This window comes from Pleuronectes platessa, chromosome 7, assembly GCF_947347685.1.
Source record: "Pleuronectes platessa chromosome 7, fPlePla1.1, whole genome shotgun sequence".
Taxonomy (NCBI): Eukaryota; Metazoa; Chordata; class Actinopteri; order Pleuronectiformes; family Pleuronectidae; genus Pleuronectes; species Pleuronectes platessa.
The window spans coordinates 27,032,752-27,056,479 of record NC_070632.1 but is presented as its reverse complement, the minus strand read 5'-3'; the positions used below and the strand labels follow the sequence as shown (position 1 = coordinate 27,056,479).

Sequence of the window (23,728 nt, the reverse complement as noted above, 5' to 3'; positions counted from 1 at the left end):
TCAGACTAACACTTTTATTTATCAGCCTTTAAAGTAGAGATATGGATGTGCTGGAGAAAAATAACATTCTTCATTTTTTTTGGTGAATGTCTTTCATTGCTAAGAGCTGCGGCGGCAGCACTAGCAGCAGCTCGCTCTGTGACTGTTTTTCTTTACTGAGGAGCTGTTTTGATGAGAAGTGTGACACTGGAGAAGGACGTCCACGCCAACCTCATCCTCATCAATTGAGATTTCTTTGGGCCATCTGAAGTCATGCTCATTTCCAATCTGAGGACTGCATGCCTGCACGAATAATGAGAGGCTGACTCTGCCAGAGGTTCACTCTGTCTACCAGCATAACAATTCACTGCAGGAAGTGTAAACCATCTTCCCACTGCTGAACAGATCAATTCTAATTTGTTCCTGAAGTCAATACCACTCTCATGTCGCTCTTTTTATTCACCTACCATGTTTATCAGACTTTTGCCTCTATGTAGAAGGTGATCAAATCTAATTTTCTTACTGAAATCTTAACGTATGATGTGTTTCACTTTGATTCTACAATTTGAACCGACATCTGTCTTGTTTCACAGACGCTTCTGCCTGTGCTGCTTTTAAGGCTAAGCCCCAACTTTGGGTCTGGGAAAGCAGGAGACATGTGATTCCACTGATTAGCAAAAAATACAGGCCTGATCTGAAACAGCTTTGAAATCTACCCCAACCCAATGAGTCTTCATCACAAAATGTGGTCGAACTGAACAGAACCAACACACATGTTTAATCTAAATCATTCAGAGAGGGCATACCTCCGCCAAGGTCCAACAGTCCTCTCATGAGACCACATGAATATCAGTCTCCTGAACATGTCAGAATTTTTGGTTCAAGATCAATTAATTATTCTCTGAGAAATCAACAGAAATGTTGCAAAAAGCCCTATCATGTAATGTTAAAGAAAGTGATAAAAAAAAAATCCCCATCCCTGAGCTGGATCCATACCCCAAGTTTATGGTCTCTTTCCTGACTGATAACCACATCCTTCCACCATGTTTCCTTGAGATCCACCAAGCACTTTTTGCATAATCTTGCTAACTAAAAGACACCTGGATATCAGACATATTTAAAAAAGATCATGAACGAACAGACCCTTCTTTGACTAAATAATTTGCAAAAGCCAAACACTGGACCCAGGTTGGATGTCGGAGAGGACCTGTGAAACCATATCTTCACTGAAAGGACATAGTGTACAATGAGACGCGTGGTATCAGAGAGATTCCTCCCAAGACAACTTCCACCTCAACGCAGACACCCAACAGACCTGTGGAAGAAGCTTACACAGCAACAATGGAACAATTCCTCACTGGCTTCCCACACAGAAACCCGCCCAGGTGGCCATGCCAGACAGTGAACCCTGGACATCAGCTTCGTGGATCATTATTTTGTGTCTGTGCTGCTCAACAACATTTAAAAAAAAAAATTTGTTTTGAGCTGACCTCTCCACCCATTGCAAACATCCACAGGAGCATGTGTACATTGTCAGAATAAAATAACATTGAATTTTGAAGAGTCACTGAATAAGACAGGAGTAGTAATCTTTAACTGGGGGAAACATTTAAAACACAATGCTGAGCCACGAGCAGAAATGACCTATATATTGTTTAACTGAAGGCAATGACAGCAACTAAAATGAGACTTCCAATACTCTCCTTATGAAACCACATTAAAAAAAAATTCACTTGAGATGGATTTATATTTTGTTCTGCACCAAATTAGACAACACTCATAGATATCAGTCATCTTAATATGCCAGATTTTTTTCATCAAAACCCATTACGTTTTCTCACCAAAACATGGCAAAATGCTTTATCTTGGATCCTGGATCCATCCCCTTATCCAAAGGATTTTTCTGTGGGAAACGCCCAACCCCATTTTTCCATGAAAATCTGTTTAGTCCTTTTTGCTTTATCCTTCACCCACCATCTCTGCTCTATCTTTGCTTGTGAATTTTTACGTTTTGTTTTTTTGTGTTTGTGTGTCTGTGTGTTTGTACCTTTAGCCTTTTGTTCTGTCTACTCAGGACCACCTACTCACCTCCACGACCAGCCCCTGAGTCACACTGCACCCAGACTTTGTCATAACATGGAGATCTGTATTTGGTTCGGTTAGTCAAAGCAAAACATTCAATCACTCCTTATTTATACTGTCTAACTTTTAAGGGCTGCGGGGGGGCAAAGATCAATCCCAGTTGACATTGGACGAGAGGCGGGGTAGACCCTGGACAGGTCGGCAGTGTACCACAGGGCCAACATACAGAGACAAAACATCCATTCACACCCACATTCACACCTACGGTCAGTTTAGAGTCCCCAGTTAACCTACCCTCACGTCTTGACTGTGGGAGGAGGCTGGAGTACCTGGAGAGCACAAATGTAGACACACCTTACACAGAAAGGCTCTGACTGGCCGGCAGGTTCAAACCAACAACCTTCTTGCTTTGAGGCAACTGTACTAAACACTGATCATATTTATATTGATATTTTTCTCATCTTAAAATATTGTTTATGTAGTAATATGTCAACTTTTCCTCACTCATCTTTGTTTTGCTGAGAACTGCTCTAATATTACTGGATGCCTAACAACACAACTGGCGCAAGAACAATCATTTTAGAACAATTCCAAATATGTTTGTTTTTTTACAATCTCTCGGCTGTTTCTTTACCTCCACATTCAAACATTTCCAAGAAACAGCCAGAAACTGTCCTTATTCAGGAAAAAGCTCTTGGATACTTTTTTCGCATTTTGAAGTTCTAACATCCACTGCTATCAAAGGGCTCTGTCAGGAAACTGTAAAACAGGATCCGCCAGAAGGTGTGGGGGGGGGGGGGGGGGGGGGCGCGTCTCACAATCCTGTCACCTTCAGAGCAGACTGGCTTAGTTTATTAAGACTTGGGGAGCTGTGTACAATGTAGCTGTCTGCTGGGATATTTTGAAATTGAGAAGGCTCAAACTTTCATTTTACACAAGATAAATCCCAAAAAGATTGAATGAAGCTAACAAACCAGTCACTGTCAGTTTCAGTAGAATATGCTTCATATTATGCATGTCTGCTGAAGCTGACAGAGGAAACCTGTCTGCTGCTGTAATAAGTATTTTTGAAGTTGTTCTTTATGTTTCAATGGTAGGAGATGTCAGCAAATTTAGGCCAAATTTAAACGCTGCTGGCATGAACGTCTTCACCAGATTAGAACTACACAGGACAAAATGCAGAAAAAATCCTCAATCCCCAGCTCTCCCTTTAGTGTGAATTACAAAGTAGAGCTGGATTAACTCCAATTTTTCCACCTTCAAAATATAATAAAGACGGTCGAGCAGACATAGTGGTTTGTTAGATTATGACACTGCGCAATATCAAACATAGATAAATATAGAAGTATTGTATATTTACTGTCAGTTTAAAGGAATAATCCGAATACTTCTTAAATCATGGAGGAGTGCAGAGAGGTGGAGACGTCCTGACAGAGAGCAGCAAGAAGCAGGAAGAGACTTTCAGCACAGGAGAGACAGGCAGCATGAAGTAATTTGCTCTGCCTGCCTCTCTGAAACATTCCCCACTGCTGGAAACGTATCACTCCGCTACCAGCATCTGCTGCACTCCACCTGCATCCCAAATGAAACATGCATGGAAATCACGCCCATGTGATACTGCTCAGTAGACCAACTGAAGACAAAAGGATGACGACACTGTAGCATAACAATAGTTGGGCCAGAGTAGGGCTGCTACAGCAGGGTACAACTGCAGGGTAGAAATGGAAAAGGAAGAAATCAGAATGTGAGAGCTGAGTTGCAGGCACTGTGATGAAATCCTCTCAGGGATATACGAAAAGGAGGGGTGCAACCAAGCCCTGAATGTCAAACGCCTATCTGATTCAATCACTGAGGGGCTTCGGTTAGTGTCAAAAAGAGGAGAATATCCCTGCAAATTAGTCAAATAATCCCTGATCTGAATCAGCATCTTGACGGGTGTGCTCTTCACGGTTCACTCATCAAACGATGGTTTGATAAGCTCCCATCTGATTGTCCCTCCTGTGACAAGTCCACACATCCACTTTTTAAGTAACCAATTTGGTTATTGCTCATTTTGAAAAGTATTATTACTGCTTATCATTTATTTATATGTATTTATGTTGGTAAACTGTCATAGTTACATTACATCTATCTTTCTGGCAGTAATTACTTAGTTAGTTTCTGTTTATTACATAATGAGTAAAGTGCAACCCATATCCACCAGAAGACAGAATAATTTTTGCTGATATTTCTTGGAATGATATTTTAGATTGTGAGAAATTTAATAAAATTTAAGGCGACTGCTAGGACTGCTACTGCTTGGACAGTAAAGATCATAAACTGACAGTTATGATAAATAGATTACATGTTACAAAACAATAGTCTCTACTCGTCCATTGGAAAAAAGGTTTTCCAAATCTAAACAATGTCCCATTAGCTTACGCTGTAGAGTGGCTGCTCCCTGTGCATTGCCCTTCCCCAACATCCAGTTTCAACAGTATCACTGTCAGTAGGCTGGATGCTCTGATACCTAATTTTGTTCTAAATTTAAACATAAACTAGAAATACCGCGGCGCTGCTGTATGCCTCTGCCAACCATTGCAGTTTCTATTTACATACATAATTTTCCCACATTTATGTAAAATCACGCTGACCATTGACCACCAAAATATAATTAGTTCATATTTATGTCCACTTCAGCTTTTCTACGAAATTTGAAGACTGATCTTAAGAAATCACGGAACATAAACAATTAGTGAGGTCACGAGGACATTGATCTTTAACCACCAACATTTAAGCAGGTCATTAGTTGCTGGCACAAGTGCGGAGGCATAACAATTGTTTAATTTAAAACACAACAATGACTTGAGTTTGAGCAGCATTTTTTTATCTCCTCCTCAGTGTGTTTCTCTGATGTTTCCTTCACTCGCCCTCTTATCGCCTCATGTGACTTAGTCATAATTACTTCTGCCAACAGAGGTGAAAGCGGATATTTGAGTCATTAGACAAAGACACTCGGTTCACCTCAACCCATATCTGATCTCATCATATATCACCATTTGATATCTCTCTAAAAGTTCACCCTCAGTCAGGAGAAGCATCTAAGTGCAGCAGCCACAATTTCCTGTGGTATGATAAACACTGATAAAATAACTGAATGCGATATATAGTTTTGATTATATCACAGAAGTATAAGTAGATTTGTTTTGGGACACAATTATTGCCATTAGTGGCAAACCCAAGTCCCTGTTTGTGTATAATAAAAATGTTAATATCCATTTACAGACAATTATTGTGTGTGGTAGGTGGAGGTGCTGAATGGGATATAAAATGTCAGTAGACTGGGCCAGAAAGAAATAAGTTAGGTGCATGGAATTTCTGAAATATCTGAACTCGTCAATTAACTTGTGAAAGTAAAGCCACCTCCCAGGAATGTTATGTTTTTTTATTGTGAATTTTGTAGAGGGGTAGAACATGACCCAAGGAAGAGCCAACTGCATTTTGCAGCAGATACAGATGAATGAGCAGATACAGCATTTCCTTTTCCACTTCCTAAATATATGTAATATGTTGTTCCGCCTTGGCAGACGTATGTGCTCAACGACCACACTTCTAGTTCGTACCTGTTTTAGACTGTTGTCAAAACAGTCAAATGTCGGTGTTGTTTATGCAGTGTTTTAAAACCCAGGCAGCTGAGAGGGTTGCAAACAATATCTTCTGTCAGGTTTTAGTGACTGTCATACTATTGGATACATCCAGCAGCAAAAAAGCATTCAATATGAGCTGATGGCGATTTTAAGTGGGGGACATAAAGAGAGTGAGCTCCTGATTTTGGAGACAGAATATATTTATTGTGTGTTCTCAAGGCTGTTTGACTGGCCCAACAGACTGCTTTTATCTGAAAGAGAAGCTACAGCAGAGTGATTATTTGTCTCTTGCCTCAACAAGGTTTGAGTGTCCTCTAAACATAAAATGGCAACACTGATCATCATGTGTATGCTCCACGGTGCAGACATGCATCTGCTATTTTCAGATTCAAGTACCCACTGTTACTGTTCTATTAATCTTTTCCGGTAACAAACACAAATCTAAAAATGATAAAAATATGTTTAAAAAAATTGCAAACAAAAAAAACATATACAGTTTAAATCGATCAGAAAACATTGATACCTAAATGTAGCACATTTGTGACTCAATAATTTAGTACAAATCTTAATATAACTAAATTATCAAAATTTCTTTTAAGCACTTCTTTCCAATTTGTCTTTTACGTTGACATAATTTGTTAAAATGTCTTATCTAAAATTCGAATTACATTCCTGAGAACTATGAGCAGGTTCATTGCAGACCCCTGCATTCAGAAGAGAAAAAGATGAAAGAAGAACATTTGTCCAGAATATGTCTCTATAGAAGAGAATATCCACCATTTGACAATTGACAAAAATGTAAGGATGGATTTGGTTATTGAAATGAAATACAAAGCTCTGAGATCTGGAGTCAATATATACAATGAATATATAAATAACAAACTGTAAGACCCTTTTACTTGTAATGTGATTCATGCGGTCACATTTCTATTTACAGTAGTACGAGTGTTTCCATTGGGAGCAGTCTCTCCACGCCCAGCCATCTAGACAGAACCAGCAGTTTTTGGCATCAACAAGAGAAATCAAGAGGATCATGTGCTCCGCCTGCCAACACAGTATTTTGATCAGAGGCCAGGTAATATTAAGCAATCTACGATAATCCTACCATTTCAGTCTCCCTTTTAGTTCCTGTTCCCTTCCCGGCCTCCAATCTTACCAGGTTGTTATCAGTCTGAGGGATAATTGAGCCTTGTGGGACTGCTGCATGCCTTCCTCTTCAAACGTTAGAGGGAGGCTGATCAAACAAAGTTCAGAACAAAGTTTTGAAACACATCGGAAATTAAAAAGCTGATCAACAAGAGACCACAAACATCTTGTCTTCCTTTAACCCTCATCCTGAACTTCAAAATACAAGTTCAGACTTTGTTCATAGTTTGATATCATTGGACTTTTGAGCAGCTGTCAGTCATGCACTGAACCCCTGATATCTTTCCAGGGCTCCAGACCAACTTTTTCCCCAGCAGTGGTGCTCCTTACTGAAAATATTAGGAGCACCAGCAGAAAATCTTTTGGTGCACTTAAAACGACATACATCACAACACATTCATATTTTTCCTCATTTTAAGTGTTTAACTGATAAATGTTTTGGTAATAAATAGCACAACCAGGAAATACGTTTGTTTTATTCTCTGCTACTGTTATCCATTTGAGCACAGGTATTAGTGTCTTACTTTGGACCTGAACTCAATAACTACAGGACCGGTTTTCCTGGTCAAAAAGCTGCTGTTATTTCTTGTGATGTTGCAGTGCTTATAACAATGATCTTCATCAGGGTGACCACATATTTTGTTGTGTTTGATACAAATTGAGTTTACCCTTGTGACACTAACAACACCTATTGCCTTATGTCATGCGTACAACCAAGCTATAGTGCTCTCCATTTACTCACATCTTGACTTTTAACTTGAAAACCTGCCACATGTTTGCTCGCTGTTGCTACCAGAGAAGAAGTAGAGGAAGGGAGGTAGGTTAAAGTAGGTAGGAATGAAAATAGGGGGAGAACTAAAACATCACACACTGTAACAGTGTAAATATTTCCATTGGAAATAACATCTCATCCTCGGCTCCACTGATGTCCGTGGTGCCACAAGACTCTATTCTTAGTCCCATCCTATTTTCGCTGTACAAGCTCCCATGAGGAGAGATCATCAGCCATTTTAATGGGATATACTATCATTCCTATGCCGATGAAACCCAAATCTACCTGTATTTTAAGCCAGACAACGTCAGCCGTGCAAGTGTTCTAATAGAGTGCCTCACTGCCATTAAGGAGTGGATGTCACTTAACTTGCTTCAGTTAAAATAAAACAGAAATAATAATCTTCAATTCCGATCAGCTAGAAGACAAACTCCTACCATTTCTCGGTCCCCTGGACACCAATATTAAAACAACAGCTAAAAAAATCTGATGGCAAATTTGATTCTCAACTGAACTTCAAAAGACATGTCAATTCTGGTCTGGATGGTGGATCGTGGTCCTGCTGGTTGCTGACCATGGACTGTGATTGCAGTGGGACTGCTTGGCATGTCATGTTGGGGTTGTCCTTCGGGATGTCTACCCTCATCAAATGCTGCTAGAGACTTTAATCTTTAATCTTGAAGACTTTAATCTTGATGATGTTTTCCTGCACGTGGCATCTATTGCACTTCTGTCCGTCCTGGGAGAGGGATCCCTCACATGTGGCTCTCTCTGAGGTTTCTACGTATTTTTACCCTGTTAAAAGGGTTTTTAGTAGTTTTTCCTTACTCTTGCTGAGGGTTAAGGACAGAGGATGCCACACCCTGTTAAAGCCCTATGAGATGAATTGTAATTTGTGAATACGGGCTATACAAATAAAATTTGATTGATTGATTGATGATATCCTTATACGAAATATTTCAAAAAATTTAATAATTTCTTTTTCGCCCAGACTTAGAAAAGCTAATACTTGCCTTTGTCTTTTCACATCTGGACTATTGCATTGCACTTTATACATACCTTAGTTAAACCTTAGTAACTCGTTTGCAGGTTGTTCAAAATGTCTGTCTTTAAATCACTACTCATAACCTATTTTATAGGAAAGCATTTTTAACATGCGATTTGTAACTCTGGTACTTCAGTGTTTTTTTCACTCTTTTATTCTTTTTTATCGTACTTTTATTGCAACCACATTTTATGTTTCGTCAATTTGACAGCTTTTGACTCTGCTGCCTATGAAAGTAGGTATTTGGTTTAGTTTAAAAAGGCATAGAGGTAATGATGTTTGATCTACATGTCTTTCATAGTACTGCCATACAATACAGTATCCACTCAGATTTACCTTCAGTCTCAGCTTACCCTCAGGCTCGGCTTTTAGTGTTTTTGCGATTATAAAGCCGAAACACCTGATGACGATTCTCTTCCTCTATAATCATTGTGACGCATAAATCATTGTTTTAGCACAAAGTGTGTTTATGGAGTTTGCATATATTTATGAGATGAGACATGTTGCTGCTGGTGGCAATAATTAAAATGTGAAATCGCAATAAATTTGACCCAAATGTGAGAAAATGCCTCATAATCTGACAATTGATAATTTCTTCTTATCAATCTAAAACTCTTACCTGCTGACGCGATCAGTTTGAATGTTGTGGGTGGGGATTCTTGTGTTGGCTCTGGAGATTGGCATGGACTCCTAATCGTGAAGTGAGAAAGCCTGAGGAAATGATGCATTTAGTTTTTAGAACTCAAAAGACTGTAATGCATTTTCACCCACACATCTCCTAATGAACTGCACGGCCATTAGAGAGTACGGAGGACTGCATGTTCAGCAGACTCCAGCTTCAGATTCCCACAAACAGGTCCCCCTCCAGTGAAAATGTTCTTTCCCTACATCTGAGATTACACAGAAAAAAACGGCTCATTATCGACACTGATCTCTGAAGTCCATATGTAGGCAGATTTCTTACAGCATATTTGTACATTTTCAATTAAGTACCATATGCTATAGAGTTACTTACAACCAATATATGTATACTCTATTGTTATTCACTGGAAAAAGTTGCACAACACACTGTCATTCATACAGCTATGAAAGAGAATAAGAAAAAAATCTTTGTGTAACAAGTGTGAATCAGATTAACCGGCAACAATCCTCAGACGAGTTTGTAGAATGCAGCATCTGTTTATGGCCCCAAAGCCACACTCGGATTTCAGCTTGGATCTGCTGTTATTAACATGTTGTGCTGAGCGTTCTGCTCGCTCTTAACACAAGATGCTAAATTGCAGGAGGGAGGCTACAGCCCTGATTAAAATAAAAATCTTCTGTGAGCAGATGGCCATGCAGACTTTTTTTGCTTGTTTAAAAGTAGGCAGTCCACCCACCTTCCATATTTTTCGCACTTAATCACTTTACTTTGTCGTAAGGAAAACTGAAAAGGTGACAGACGAGACATCTGAAGGCTAGAGAATAAAAAAATAAAACAATCCATTGTTATGGTGTTGATGTCAATGGGTTCTTTACGACAATTTTTTCTATTCTTTTTTAAATAAACAGGAGGAAAATAATAGTTGTAGATTTGCTGATATTAAATTACTCAGTCCTGCACCTTTTAACTTGAGAAACCCTATAAACATTGTTTTGCCTAAAGCTGACTAACAGCAAATTTGATTATAATTCAACCTCCCTCCCTGTCTCATTATGAATGTGTATTTCGTTTTGAATATGTTTGGAAGGAAATGTGATGTGTGTGTGTGGTCTGTGATCACTGGCAACGTTTTTGTGTGCAAGGTCACCTCTTGTCTTGCTGCAGGGATGTAGAGGTGCCTTTGAGTGTATGTCAATATACTGTGATATCACTGTTGAGTGTTGTTAAAAGTGTGCAAACTTCTAACCACAACCAATCACTCATACGCATCTGTGAAGCTCCAACTATTTCTGGCCTGATACAGATTTTAATATCTCAACTTCAGTTATTTGCTTCCAATGATGATCGATCTAAAACCAGTGCTGTCTTTTTGCTCAATAAATCTGTAAATCTTAATGCATAGGTAATTTTATTAATTAGAATTTCGATCGATCTGTGAAGCTAAAAACAAGTTGGTGACCAACCGTGATTGGACTGAAAACGGACACAATGACTTACTTTGTAACAATGACAAAAAAATATATTTAATGTCCAGTGGTCACATTTCGGCTGATTCCTGATCCCATTTAACAAGATCAGTATTGGTGCTAATAACGATGAGCAAATCAGAAATGTGCAGGATTTCAAGATGTCAAAAAAAAAAAAGTGATAGATTTTAGAAGCACAGAACAAACATGTGAAGCCAGAATTCACAATGCAGACTTTTCACCCGGAGAGATTTAAAGTTGGTGGTGTGGCGTCTTTTTCTTGCAATCATCATATCTGTGTGATCTGGAAAGAGCATGAGCAGATCTTAAAGTGCTCCAGGTGCACGTGAAATTTGGACTATTTGGTCAAAATTTGTTTCACCTTGAGAAAGTCTAAAGTCACTGACCCCCAATTTAGCCCTGTGTTCATGCAATGGTTTTGACATTGACAAAAAGACAATGATTTTCAAGTGAACCTGACTCAACTGAAGCTTTTACATTTGTTAACTGGCTGCACTGCTTCCCCCCCCTGAATTGTTGCTGCTTGTTTATTGATCAGTGAGCTGTTTCGCCCAGCTGCAACACTGAAACTTTAATATGAGCTCTTAAAAAAAGTTGGTTCAGAGATGTGAAGAGTCACACAGGGAAAGAGAACATCGTTATGTTGAAGCTAAAAACACGGCACTATCTCTCTCCAAGAGGAACATGGTTAAGGTCAATCCAGGTAAAAGCCATTATCCTTTACCGACTCCCCCTCGTTAAATCTATACCAATCACAACAGAGAAGATGCAGGTAAAGAGAAGCAGACAAATCAATGAGAAGGATTTCTAAGCTGTGAGACAACAGATGTGGAGAAAGGGGCTGGAGATCAATACCAAGCAGATGGCCCTAATGTTTTGTACGTTCAATCAAGGGCTTTGTTGAGGGTAATATCGTGGTCCAACAAAGATGAACAAATCTCAGCAGTTGTCCTTTATAGAGAGTGATAGAGGTCCTTGCTGATGGTAAATCCAGTTGGCAATAAATGTAATTTCTAATTTTAAAGGGTCCATTAATTCTTGTCCACAACCCCTGCCAGTAGTAGTTTTGAGGGGGTCATGAGGAGAGCTAACATTATTAACAACTGCCATATTACTAGTGGATGTGTCAGCTGACAGTGTCCCGTTTGACAGTGTCCTCTTGGAAAATAACATATGATGCCATTAAGTGCCATTATAGGTCAAATCCTACACAAACACATTGAGGCTGCTGGGGAGCAACAGTAAATCACTCTAATCCAGGCAGGTTATTCCCACATCGCTGAGGGGACGGGGATATGTGTCACCAGCTGAGTCATGATAAAAGCTGTGATAGAGCTCAGCTGTCACTCAGAGAGGGCTGAGCCACAATTCTCTCATCACCTGCCTTCTTACACTTCTGTAAATCCCGGACCTGCACGCATCAGTCAGCATGGGCACGGAGGGATGGCCAGGGTAAGATCCAGCTCCCTGTTCATCCTGATACACAGGGTAACCCCCCCCCCCCCACCCCCCCCCCCCCAAAAAAATGAAACAAACAAACAACAAATATGCAGTATTAAATCCAACAAGCAGCCAGGGCTTACTTGTGCATGATTATCTTTTCTCATGCAGATCGGGATCATTATCGCTGACGCTGGTACCCTCCTGGTCCCTCAAGCAGAGATTTGCCTCATCTCCCTCTCATCCTCTTCCAACCCACAGCCACTCTGAGCCGCCTGTCAATACAGAGACAGTAAACGCTGCTCAGACTGCCAGCACGGCTTCCACACTTTGCACAGTCCTACTGTACAGCCCGCCTGAGCAAACCAACCATCCACCGATCGCACAAATGAGGAGGATGAAGTCTACTAGAGGGGTGTTCGTATGGTGAGAAGGACAAGAGGTGAAGGGAGCAAGAGCCAAACTCTGAAGAAGTTGTTTGCTCCTCTTCAGAGGAGACAAGCGGGTCAGTGAAAACGACACCCAGAGAGATGCAGAGTGAGCTTACCTGGCCACAGCGCGGACACTCAGGCAGATCTGTTGCTTCCTCCTGCTGCTCCGCACTGCTCCACTCACCTAAATCACTTCCATGACTCACGCAGAGGGAAGAAAACCGGCTCTCAGAGAAAGTGGAGTAAATAGTCGCTGCAAAGGGAGGCAGGGAGCTTGCTCTCGCTGCAGAGCCGCTATCTCTCATCCTCCTTTCTCCTCCTCTGTCTCTTCCTCTGCTTTGATCTCTCTCTCTCTCTCTCTCTCTCTCTCTCTCTCTCTCTCTCTCTCTCTCTCTCTCTCTCTCTCTCTCTCTCTCTCCCTCTCCATCTCCGCTACCCCCCTCATTCTCCACCACAAGGTGTCACAAACAGCATGTCTGCACCCACTGCCTCTTAATTTGAATTGTCTGCCTTAAAGAGGCAGATGCACGACACAGCAGCAGGCTGAATTTAAAGGTGCTTATCTGTGAAGCACAACCCAACAGTGTCTTCAAGCATTTTCAAGGTCCTTTTTTCTTAAGGATCTCAGTCCACAGTGGGAAAACAAATCTTTTCTTCCTCCTCCAATCTAAGTTGACACATAAAGATCACAGCCAACATCTGGATAAAAGAGGGACACACACAGCAATAGTTATTTCGTTGAGTCTCAGCTGATTAACCAGCGTTCTGCCCCCCCCCCCAACTCGTCTTCATCGCTTATACTGGACTTGATAAAAAGCTGAATTCAGAGTTAAGATGTCCTCATTTGTATTTTGTATCTCTTTTGTCAGACCCCTGAATCAGAGCTGGGAATTTCTTCGTGATTATTTTAAGTTTCACTAAACTAATTCCATGTCATAATGTGACCAGTGCATGAGAATGGAAGAATTTAGCAGCACATGCAGAGTAATCATTGTTTCAATCATTTTTTTAATTCAATGGTAAGAAACAGTTTCAGAAAATGACATTTCATGTCTACAGTTAAAACATGAATGCATTTGACGACAGTTTGTCCAAAAGTGTGACAGAACAGTTATTGATGGAAGGCTTTTTTTCAAGTATAACCACTTTTGAAAATAGTATTTTATAGATTTGGCACTGATAATAGACTAGATGGACGCAGTTCTCCACTTCTTCCCACTATCCAGAAATGAAGCCAAAATATCTCATATACGAGCGCTGCCATCTTGCGCATTTGGAGTCTTCACGCTTGCAATGTACCGACAATATTATATTCTCCACATTTCTATAGGATCAAATAACCAATACAAATTTTACTAATTGGGAAAATTAGCACTCAAACATACATCAGTGTATTAAGAACTACTAAAAATGACAGAAGCCATTATTACAGAAAATTGAATGTGTACTTTAACTTTTCAGTTTCCATGTCCCATCCATAAACATGGAGGAGGCGGGGTTGATAACCTATACTAATGCCAGCCACCAGGTGGTGATCGAGATGCTTTGGCTTCACTTGGAGGGGCAAGCTATCGGCTGCTGATATTTGTGTTTAATTATACATATATCTCATATTATACATGTATCCAAAAGTCTTGAGACTTTATTCGATGGAGCATTCAACATACATGCAAAGCCCCCCCACAAAACCTAAATTCATAACCAGTTGGAGTCCTATCATTCAGTGGGGCTAATTCATATTTACTTCTTCTCCTCACTATCAGTAAAAAAAAATTCTATGAAGACAGCAAATGTAAAAGTATACTGCACTACGTAAGATGCAGAAATCCAAATAGCAACACAACACCAAGCTGCTCTCACTAAGAAGATCTGAGGATTGTGAATTTTGACTGGATGCAGCCTTTAATGATCAGTTCAAACTAGGTCTGTGCCGAAAGAGGGCCAGGAGTCAAGCTTCAAATTTGCAATTATAATTAGCCTTCAGGCTCCTTAAAATGTAGATTACATATATTCTCCATGCTTCCAAGTCCTCATGCGAGATTCGGTCTAATTTGGCATGAAAAAACAGATTAATGGCAGAACCAGAGACGCTCGTGCTGAAGGCGTGAAGTGCTCTCGGTGTTGTCGTGTTTGGGTATCTGAAACTGTGCTGCAGCTGTTTTAAAATGTAAGAGTCCTAAATCATTCAGATCACACCATGTAACACCACAAGCCTACACCGAGTCCCTGCTGCTACAATACTCCTGGAAGCATTAGCCCAATTCAAGTGCAGCAGCTTCGATATGAAGCGGAAATTAAAGAGGAGTAGTGGAAATTCTATCCTACTGGGAACTAGTGAGTCTGCTCTAACCAAGAGTCATCTTATTGTCTTGTTAGGTGTTACACTATGTCTGCTGTCTGTTCATTGGCCTCAGCATTAAACAACTTAACTTGGATGCAATATTTTGGTCAGATTTCCTTTGCTCCGATCCACAACTAGATCTGAGCTCTGTACCGTTAATGTTAATGTTCTACTTATAAAACCATACGATTTTGATCAATACACTTCAGGATTAGCTGTTCTCTGTTGCCCGTGTGTTCTATTTAAAATATTTCATCTCAGTTTTAAGATTGATGAAAAATTGATGATTTTCCTAGTGTGAAAAGAGCTGAAACCAGTGTCTACCTGAATGTAGTTAATGATCAGTGAGCAGGTATGGTTTGAAGAAATGATCAAGTGGACTGTAAAGAGAATACAGTCTGTAGTTAATGGGCTCAAATGTGATACAAAAAGTGTTTCATTGTGGTCTGATATTCCAAAGAGGCTTCAAAGGGACCGGTTTTAAGAAATGAAAATTACATTTTTACCAATGCTACAGAAATGTCTCTCGATTAGCAAATGTTAACAAGCCGGAGTGACTTCATTAAAGCCAAAGTTCCCTGTCGGCTTCTCTGAGAAGCAACCTGAAACCTCTGGCAGCCATAATGATGAGCAATAGTCAGCTGACTACTGATACAACAAGGGAATGTATTATACATCAGGGGCGTGGTGTGTACTTTAGATATTCATGTGTGCTTTGGAGACACGTAAAGCTAACTTATGAATGGATGAATAAATCAATTAAAAATGTATGAGACAGTAAAGTCCCGCTGAAAGACATTCACGGCTGAGTGGTCTCCTGGCATTGTGCTGCATGACCTCTTCTCTCTGAAATATGAATATGGATTTTCCTTCCTGAAAAAGCAGCTCTGAATGTGTCAGAATTAGTTTTAATTGATTCTTTCAAAAGTTAAAAGTAGCACTGTTAGCGTTTTGGGGGTGGTGACAGATGACACTTAAGAATAGTGCAGGTACAGGAGGGTGAAAAAAAGGAAAGACGGAATTCTCTCAAGCAGTTTGCTGCTGCAAATTGCCATTTCCTCTAATATTAGAAAGAAGATCTTATTATATTAAGCTGCCAAACGAAGTTAGAACTCTGATGACAACTTGGTGCATGGTTAGCTTTGCAGCCAGAGAAATAGTAACAGCCACAGTTAAAAAAAAAAAAAGAAGTCTAATGTAAAGTTTTAAACCTCTTTTCTGTTGCACTGTGTTCGCACTGTGGGCTCTTTCTTTCATATATAATCAGTAAAGACAAGGAACTAAGCACAATCATTTAAGTTCTGTACTGCAGAACATTTCTGAAGTGCTCTTAAGAACCTCGGCCAAGGAGGTTCTATTTTCACCCCAAGTGTTTGTTTGTGATCGAGATTACACAAAAGCAAGTGAAAGATTAGATGCATTTTTAGTAGAAAGGATGTGATATGGTTCAGAGAAGAACCCATTAAATGTGGGTGCAGAACCAGGACACTTTTTGTAGCGTGTCATTCTAGTTTGTTGCTTTGGATGTTAGTTTATTATTTGGCAGGATTGTGCAAAAACAACTGACCTACTTTCCATAATATTGGCTAGGCGAGATGCAAGGAGGAACACATCAAATGTTGGTGTCGATCCAGATCAGCGGGTGGATCCACATATTGTCTTTTCATGTCTTTAACATTGCTAGATAGGGTTTGTTCAATTTTTTCCGTTGATTTCTCAGAGTATAATTCATGGAGCTTGATGAAAACAGCCATGTTAAGGGCACTGATACAAATCTGGATCTAGTGAATTTAAATGTGATTTGAGAAGGGGACTGTTGGGCCTTGGTGCAGGAATGCAATCTGTTTGCCTTTTTTAAGTTGAGTTTTTCCATTTTATGTGTGGCAACATAGTGTTTTGTGCTGTTGATTACTCGGCTTTATCAGCCAATCACTAGTACAGGGACACTATTTATAGTTGTAGCTCTCCCCTGACGCTGTTGATGATTATTACCAGACTATTTAACCAGGTGCTTTGTTATTGGTGGTACCACAACTGCAAACCACAGGCTTGCTCTATCCCCCCCCCCTCCCTTAAAGGTTCAGTGTGGAGACTTTAGTGACATAAAGTGGTGAAGTTTCATGTGGCAGCTGAACACATCCTCCTCTCCTTTCCAAACAAGAAAGAGAACCTTTGGTAACCCTCAGTTTTCATAAAAACTTAAAGGGTGTTTTGTTTGTCCAGTCTGGCTACTACAACAAACATGGCAAGCTCCATAGAGAGGACCCCCATTGATTCCAGGATTTTGATTTGCAATTGAGGATTTTTACAGTGCAATATTGGTTTGGAGTTAAGGATCTGATTATTTTATCTACCTAAAATTAATTAATAATAATTAATTCAAAACCCGAAAGCAATGAATGATTAATATTGGTACTGCAATAAGAGCGCTGATTGTGCGAGGTAAAAAAGTCAATACTTCACCTCATCTCCTCCATACATCAAAAGATTTCCAATCACAGAGAGAACATAGTGGATCATAGCAGCAGCGCTGAGATTTTTCTCCTCACCTCTGCCAGGCTGGCAGCGCTTTACATCAACACCACGACCTCAGCTCGATCCATTAGCTTGTCAGAAACTTTGAATTGGAATTGATTCACCTAGCAGAAATTATTCATCTGTCTTTATTATTTATTGTTCTGACAATCTTGTTGGTCCTTTGTCTTGAGTGTTAAGATGTTTTTGGGGTGCAGAATTTTAAATTGAGATGAAGGTATGAATTGCTCTTGAAACAATGGATACAGATTTGTCTAGAACAGCTGGAGCATAGTCACCCATTTAAAATGCATTTACGTCAGTGGTGCACTGTGTCTGGTTTTCATCTCGTCGCAAACTTCCCCATGTACTAGAAGTTATTTGATTTTTTGTTATTTGTCTTTGTAGCAGTACCAGCAAACAGTTTTCAAAGGCAACATGTGCTTTTTATAAACATGTAATAAGGGGTGTAATGAAGGTGAAGCGGCCGACACTGACAGCAGCACGACAGAAAAGGAGGAAGAGGGAATGTTCACTCCACAGACAATGCCACTGCAGGTACCCTAACTTATCTGCATCCTAACAGACTAACCTAGAGTCTCTGACTGAATGAATGGATGGGTAAATTAATGCAATAAAGAATATGTGAATCATCTAAGAGGTGCTTTGGAATCCAGGAACCATACAGGGAGGTTAATTTAATTGCTGACGCTTCAACATTTGCCTTCTCTTTCCAATGCAAGTGCAAAGGCTGTATTGACAGCCTGAAATCTTGATAACTGTTACAAAGGCTACATTTTTAGATCCACTTAAAAAAAATCTCTGCAGTCACAGAATAAAAAAAATTCCCTCAAACACTGTTGGGAGTCTGAAAAATTCAGATGAAGCTAACTTTTGGGAGGTAAGTCAAAATTAGTCATAAAAGGTTGTGAGAACAGGCCAGTAAAATCCTCTATTTTTAGCGGGCATGTTTCCCACTCTAAAATACACACAACAGATTTGATGCTGCCATTAACCACCCACTGTTGACATGTGGGACTAAGAAGACATTTAACAGGCCTAATTTCTATCATCATTGTAAGTTAAATATAGAACAGTGGGACAGTGGGTTACAAACACAGGGATTTGTACGTCTGGATGGATGTGAGAATATAAAACCTGTTTGAAGGTTTTTGAATATTTCTACGTGTTGATATTAGAAAAAAATACCTTATTTAGTATTTACACATTTGATTTTGTTTAAACTGCGATTTTCAGGTTTAAATAGTAGAGCTCATACCTACGCAAAGGCCCAACAGTCTGCTTAAATTCAATCAAGCTAAATAATTTCACACACTTATAGGTATCATTAAGATGTATGATTTATTCTCAGAGAAATCATAAAAAATATTGAAAAATGCCTCGCCATGTTAAAGAAAGTGATTCCTGGATCTGCACCTAAAATGAATGGGTTCTACTTTGTGTCTTACCCCACCTATCCACAAAATGTATGGAAATCAGTTGGTTTGTATGATTGTAAACAATCATACAAACCAACCAACAAACTAGAATAGCACTCAGCTCAGCGCGAATACCTCTGCCAAGTCCCAACAGTCCCCTCAAATTCAATCAAGCTGCACTAAATTGCACATGCTCATAGATATCAGTTTCCTTAATGTACCTGGTTTATTCATCGACATTGTTTTCTGAAAGATCAACTATATTGTTGCCAAACATCCTAACAATGTTAAATAAAGTGAAAAATAATTTCCTGGACCCCCCCACCCCCACCCCTACTCCCGATCCGGACCAACATTTAATGGGTTCTTCCCTTACCCAAACCACAAGCTACCATTAACAAAGCCAACCATCCATCACTGACCAAGTTTTTGGCAATAAGTTTATATAAGAAACAAATAAAGTTGAAAACGTATCCTCCTTGGCGGAGATGCTATACATCAGTAAAGCTTTTATTGCCTCAGCAGCAGGTTCGGTGTAATGATATTTTTATGCATTGGATGCAGCTATGAGATTTTGATCGCCCAAGATTTACTCGCCAGCTGGCAGAGCTGCTATTTTGTGTACTTGACAGTTGCTTTTATATACAAATATATATAACTCGTAACACCAGATAAGCATGGACGGAAGCATCAGATAACTCCAATTTGATTAAAAGGTCAAATAGAGACTTATACTTTCACGGTCCCACTTATTTCACTGGTATTTTTATCACAGATGATGAATATCAGTTCATTAATTTACATTGTTCCACTCTCCAAACTGCCAATTACCATTTTTCTATCTGCCTGCACCATAATTACATGCTTGAAAGGCGTGAAGGGTGGCCATTAATGTCAGCCTCGCCAGTATAAAAGGTGAATGCAGAATGCAATGCTGAAGGGAAATTCTGTCATCCTATCACCTGTCAGATGCCTCGCTTCTGCTCCATCCCCACAGACGGGAGGTCTGAATATTTCATGACCTATAATTTGAGGGACTGCAAGAGTTCACAGTGTGACTAAATATTCAGTGAACTGCTACTCACATTTTAACCCGGTGAAACCAGATGAAAGGTGGCAGCATGGGCGTGACGTGACACTCTCCTCTGCACCTGAAGTACCGGACAGAAATCCCTCTCTGCTCAATCCCGGAGTCACATTTTCTGAAATGAAATAAATTATTCAGTGATGAATCTAACACCTCACTGAAAACAGATACTTAACAGTTTTAGCCAACACCACACCAGTCTCTTACCTTCAGGGTAAGGACCCTGAGGTCCTCTTGATATGCAGAAGAGAGATTAATCTATGAATTGATCTACGACAATTTTTGATCGGATCCTCAAATAATTGTAATGCAGGGATTTTGATGCATTACTTTGCCTCTCAAACATCCGGATCAAGATTTACTAGTCATGCATGCAAATTGTTTTTCAGAGTTTGGTAATTGTTGTTTGGGGATGAGCATTGTCAACAGTTGAGATTCGACAGAAAACAAGACAACCAAAACATTCAGCAAACTAAATGTCCCAAGCCGGATATGAGCTGGGAAGATGTGACCGCCAGGGCACCCAAAGTGATAATAGTGATAATGAAAAGGGTAATTTCACTGCCCTAATTAATGTTTGTTAGCTAATGACTAAATTCAAACTAATGAGGATAGACTCAGTATAATCCAATAGGAAAACCAAACACAAAATCAAAACAAACTACAAACAACAGATTCAAATGCATAATTTAAAATATTGCCCTTCAAGTCTCAATTCATTATTGCACTGGAATAACAGTCTTGTTCTTAACACTGTGGCTCCACAGTAAGACGTACCTGTGTGCGGTGGTGGAAAAGGGACACAGATCTTTCACTTTAATCAAATAAATAATAAATGTAGTTTCACAACCATCAGTAGAAGCTGTTTACTAGCACTTGTGACTCTTCTTCAACCATATACTTTAATACTGCTCCTGTAAAGTAGATGAAAAGCTATTAATGGTGTTAGTTAGCGCTTCAGTGCAGACACCGGACTGGAAATATTTCTGCTTTAATGTGTTTTATTCTTCTGTCAAATGCTTTATAACAAACATCTTCATAATGTTTGATGGATAAAATGATAATAATAGAGATGAATTAGACAAATTAATTTGATCAGATCATTAACTTAAAGAATACTGCGCTGTTATAATACTGTACTTACTGTAGGCCTGTGATGAACTGGTCAGTTGTCCAGGTTGTGGATCCTGTCCAGGTTATGGATCCCCTATACACAGTCTACATGTTAGCTGCGTACAGGCCTTCACTCTCCGCCTACGTGACCTTGGATATTCGGTAGCAAGTAAGCAGTCCTGGGCTCCAGCTCCTCCCCACCAAAAGCTGGGTGCTTATACATAATAATAACTATACAAACTAAAGTTATTTGTAAAAGTAATTTATTTTATCATGTTCCTAAAGTTAGAGTGTCATTTGACCTGCACCTGTGATGTGTGAAGTCCAGAGTAGTGACAGTAAACCTGACATGTCCAGCGTCCAAGGCAGCTGCTGATTTAGGTTCCATTAACAATTAATAACAACTAGCCTGTTCGTAATGACGCTGTATTTATTTAGATTTTCGACTTCTCACTCTCAGGGCCCTCTGCTGGCAGATTTGTCTGTCTGCTTCTATTCTGTTTATTGAATCTATGTAAGTATAAGTGTTTTTTATCCTTTTTTGGTAACTTGCATTTAATTCCACTGAAATGAACAAAATAAATGAAGATAAAGCAAGCACTAACCCCATACCTGAATCTAACAGCTGAACCCTTTCAACCTCTGCTCTGACCACATGAACTCATACAACGCCATCTACTGTAAACACCACACCTAAAGGCCGAATTAAGGCCTAATTATACTCCTGCGACTGCAACCGTGGAAGGCCACGCAGCTGCATCGACGGACTCGTTTTGGTTTATGCTTCACTCACGTGTTGCGCATGTTGCAACGCAATTCACCGCCAGAACACTAGGCGGAGTAACGTTTTGTTTCGAAAACAAAACACACAAAGAAGAGACGTCTTCTTCTTCGTCGAATCTTTATTTACATCGCCACTCCGGCTCCTAATAGCCTATTTCTGGCGGACAAATCGGCCAGTCAGTGACGGGTTATACAAGTGGTCATACTTTCGGATCTCTTCTGCCAAGTGCTCTTCTATTTGTTCCATATTCGTTCTTCTAAATCTTCCGTGATTTCCGCGTATTGTGGGGCATGAAACCGGAAACTAGACTCCGGACGGGATGTAGTAAGCAGACCAATCACAAGCCTTGCGGGCTGCGTGAGGCTCGCGTCGTTTTGTCGTGTAGTTAGAAAAATTGGCGGACGCACGCAAGCCCTCAGAGGGCACGAAAGGGGCGTGTTGCGTGTCTTGCGTGCATGCGTGCGTCCGTGCAACACGAGTATAATTCGGCCTTTATACTCGTGTTGCACGGACGCAGGCTTGGGGGGGGGGGGGGCTTGTGAGCACCGCGGAGCATGTAGGCGCGAATTCTCACAAGAACTCAAATAAATGCCCTGTCAGATATCAAAACACATTTGGGGGGAATTGATGACAGAGAGAGTCATTGCTATTCTTAAATATTGATGAATGAAGAAAAAATTGGGCTCCAGCAGAAGGGGCACTTTCCTCATCCAGGGCAAAAGGGCCAGTGCTTGAGCACCACTAGAATCAGAATCAGAATCAGAAGTATTTTATTGCCAAGTAGGTTTACATCTACTAGGAATTTGCTCTGGTAATTGGTGCTTACAATTAACATAGAAACATAAAAACGCAATAACATAAAAATGCAATAAATACAACATACATAGGAAAAGCAATAAAAAATAGAAAACCAGTATATATTTACTCACTGTTTACTTCTTATTTACTCACTTTTTTCCAATATCTATACAAAGTAACATTTATTTTGACATAAAATTTTTTGAATAAAAATATATAAAAGATAAAAGATGTAAAAAGTGATATGCAAAATACAAAACAGTAAACAGTGTCCGATTGCAATATGCAATGTAATGCAGTGTAATATAATATGATATAATGTAATGTGTTAATTTAACACATCCTCAAGGTGTGGGGGCGGAATAAAAGTCAGAGTCAGGTGGGGGTCCCGGGCCTTGTTGATAAGGTCAACTGCAGCCGGGAAGACGTTGGTCTTGTGGCGGGCGGTTTTGGTCGTGATGGCCCGCAGCCTCCTGCCCGAGGGAAGAACCTCAAAGAGTTTTTGACCCAGGTGGGAAGGATCAGCCACAATCTTACTTGCACGCCTCCGGGTCCTAGAGGCAAACAGGTCCTGTAGAGATGTCAGATTGCAGCCAATCACCTTCTCAGCAGAACGGATGATTCTCCTTTTGTCGTTTGCGGTGGCAGCAGCGAACCAGATGGTGATGGAGGAGGTGAGGATGGACTCGATGATGCAGATGTAGAAGTGCACCATCATTGTCTTTGGCAGGTTGAATTTATTCATCTGCCGCAGGAAGTACATCCTCTGCTGACCTCTTTTGGTGATGGAGCTGATGTTCAGCTCCCATTTGAGGTCCTGGGAGATGATGGTGCACAGGAAGCGGAACGACTTCGCAGTGACGACTGGGGCGTCTCTCAGGGTGATGGGGGTGGGTGGGGCTGGGTTCCTTCTGAAGTCCACAACCATCTCCACTGATTTCAGAGCATTGAGCTCCAGGTTGTTCTGATCACACTAGGTCAGCAGATGGTCAATCTCCAAC

General features: G+C 40.2%; 1 protein-coding gene across 1 annotated transcript in view; it reads right to left on the bottom strand.

The window, feature by feature from the left end:
• The window catches only part of LOC128443840 (alpha-1,3-mannosyl-glycoprotein 4-beta-N-acetylglucosaminyltransferase C), a 57,826-nt gene extending 36,595 nt beyond the window's left edge, over nucleotides 1-21,231 (bottom strand). Inside the window, exons 1-3 of the mRNA XM_053426015.1 lie at nucleotides 21,177-21,231; nucleotides 20,031-20,147; nucleotides 9,270-9,361 (exon numbers count right to left, since the gene is read on the bottom strand). Coding sequence (XP_053281990.1) covers nucleotides 9,270-9,361; nucleotides 20,031-20,068 — 130 coding nt within the window. The 5' untranslated portion in view covers nucleotides 20,069-20,147; nucleotides 21,177-21,231. The remainder of the gene's footprint in view (nucleotides 1-9,269; nucleotides 9,362-20,030; nucleotides 20,148-21,176) is intronic.
• Nucleotides 21,232-23,728: the final 2,497 nt, after the last annotated feature.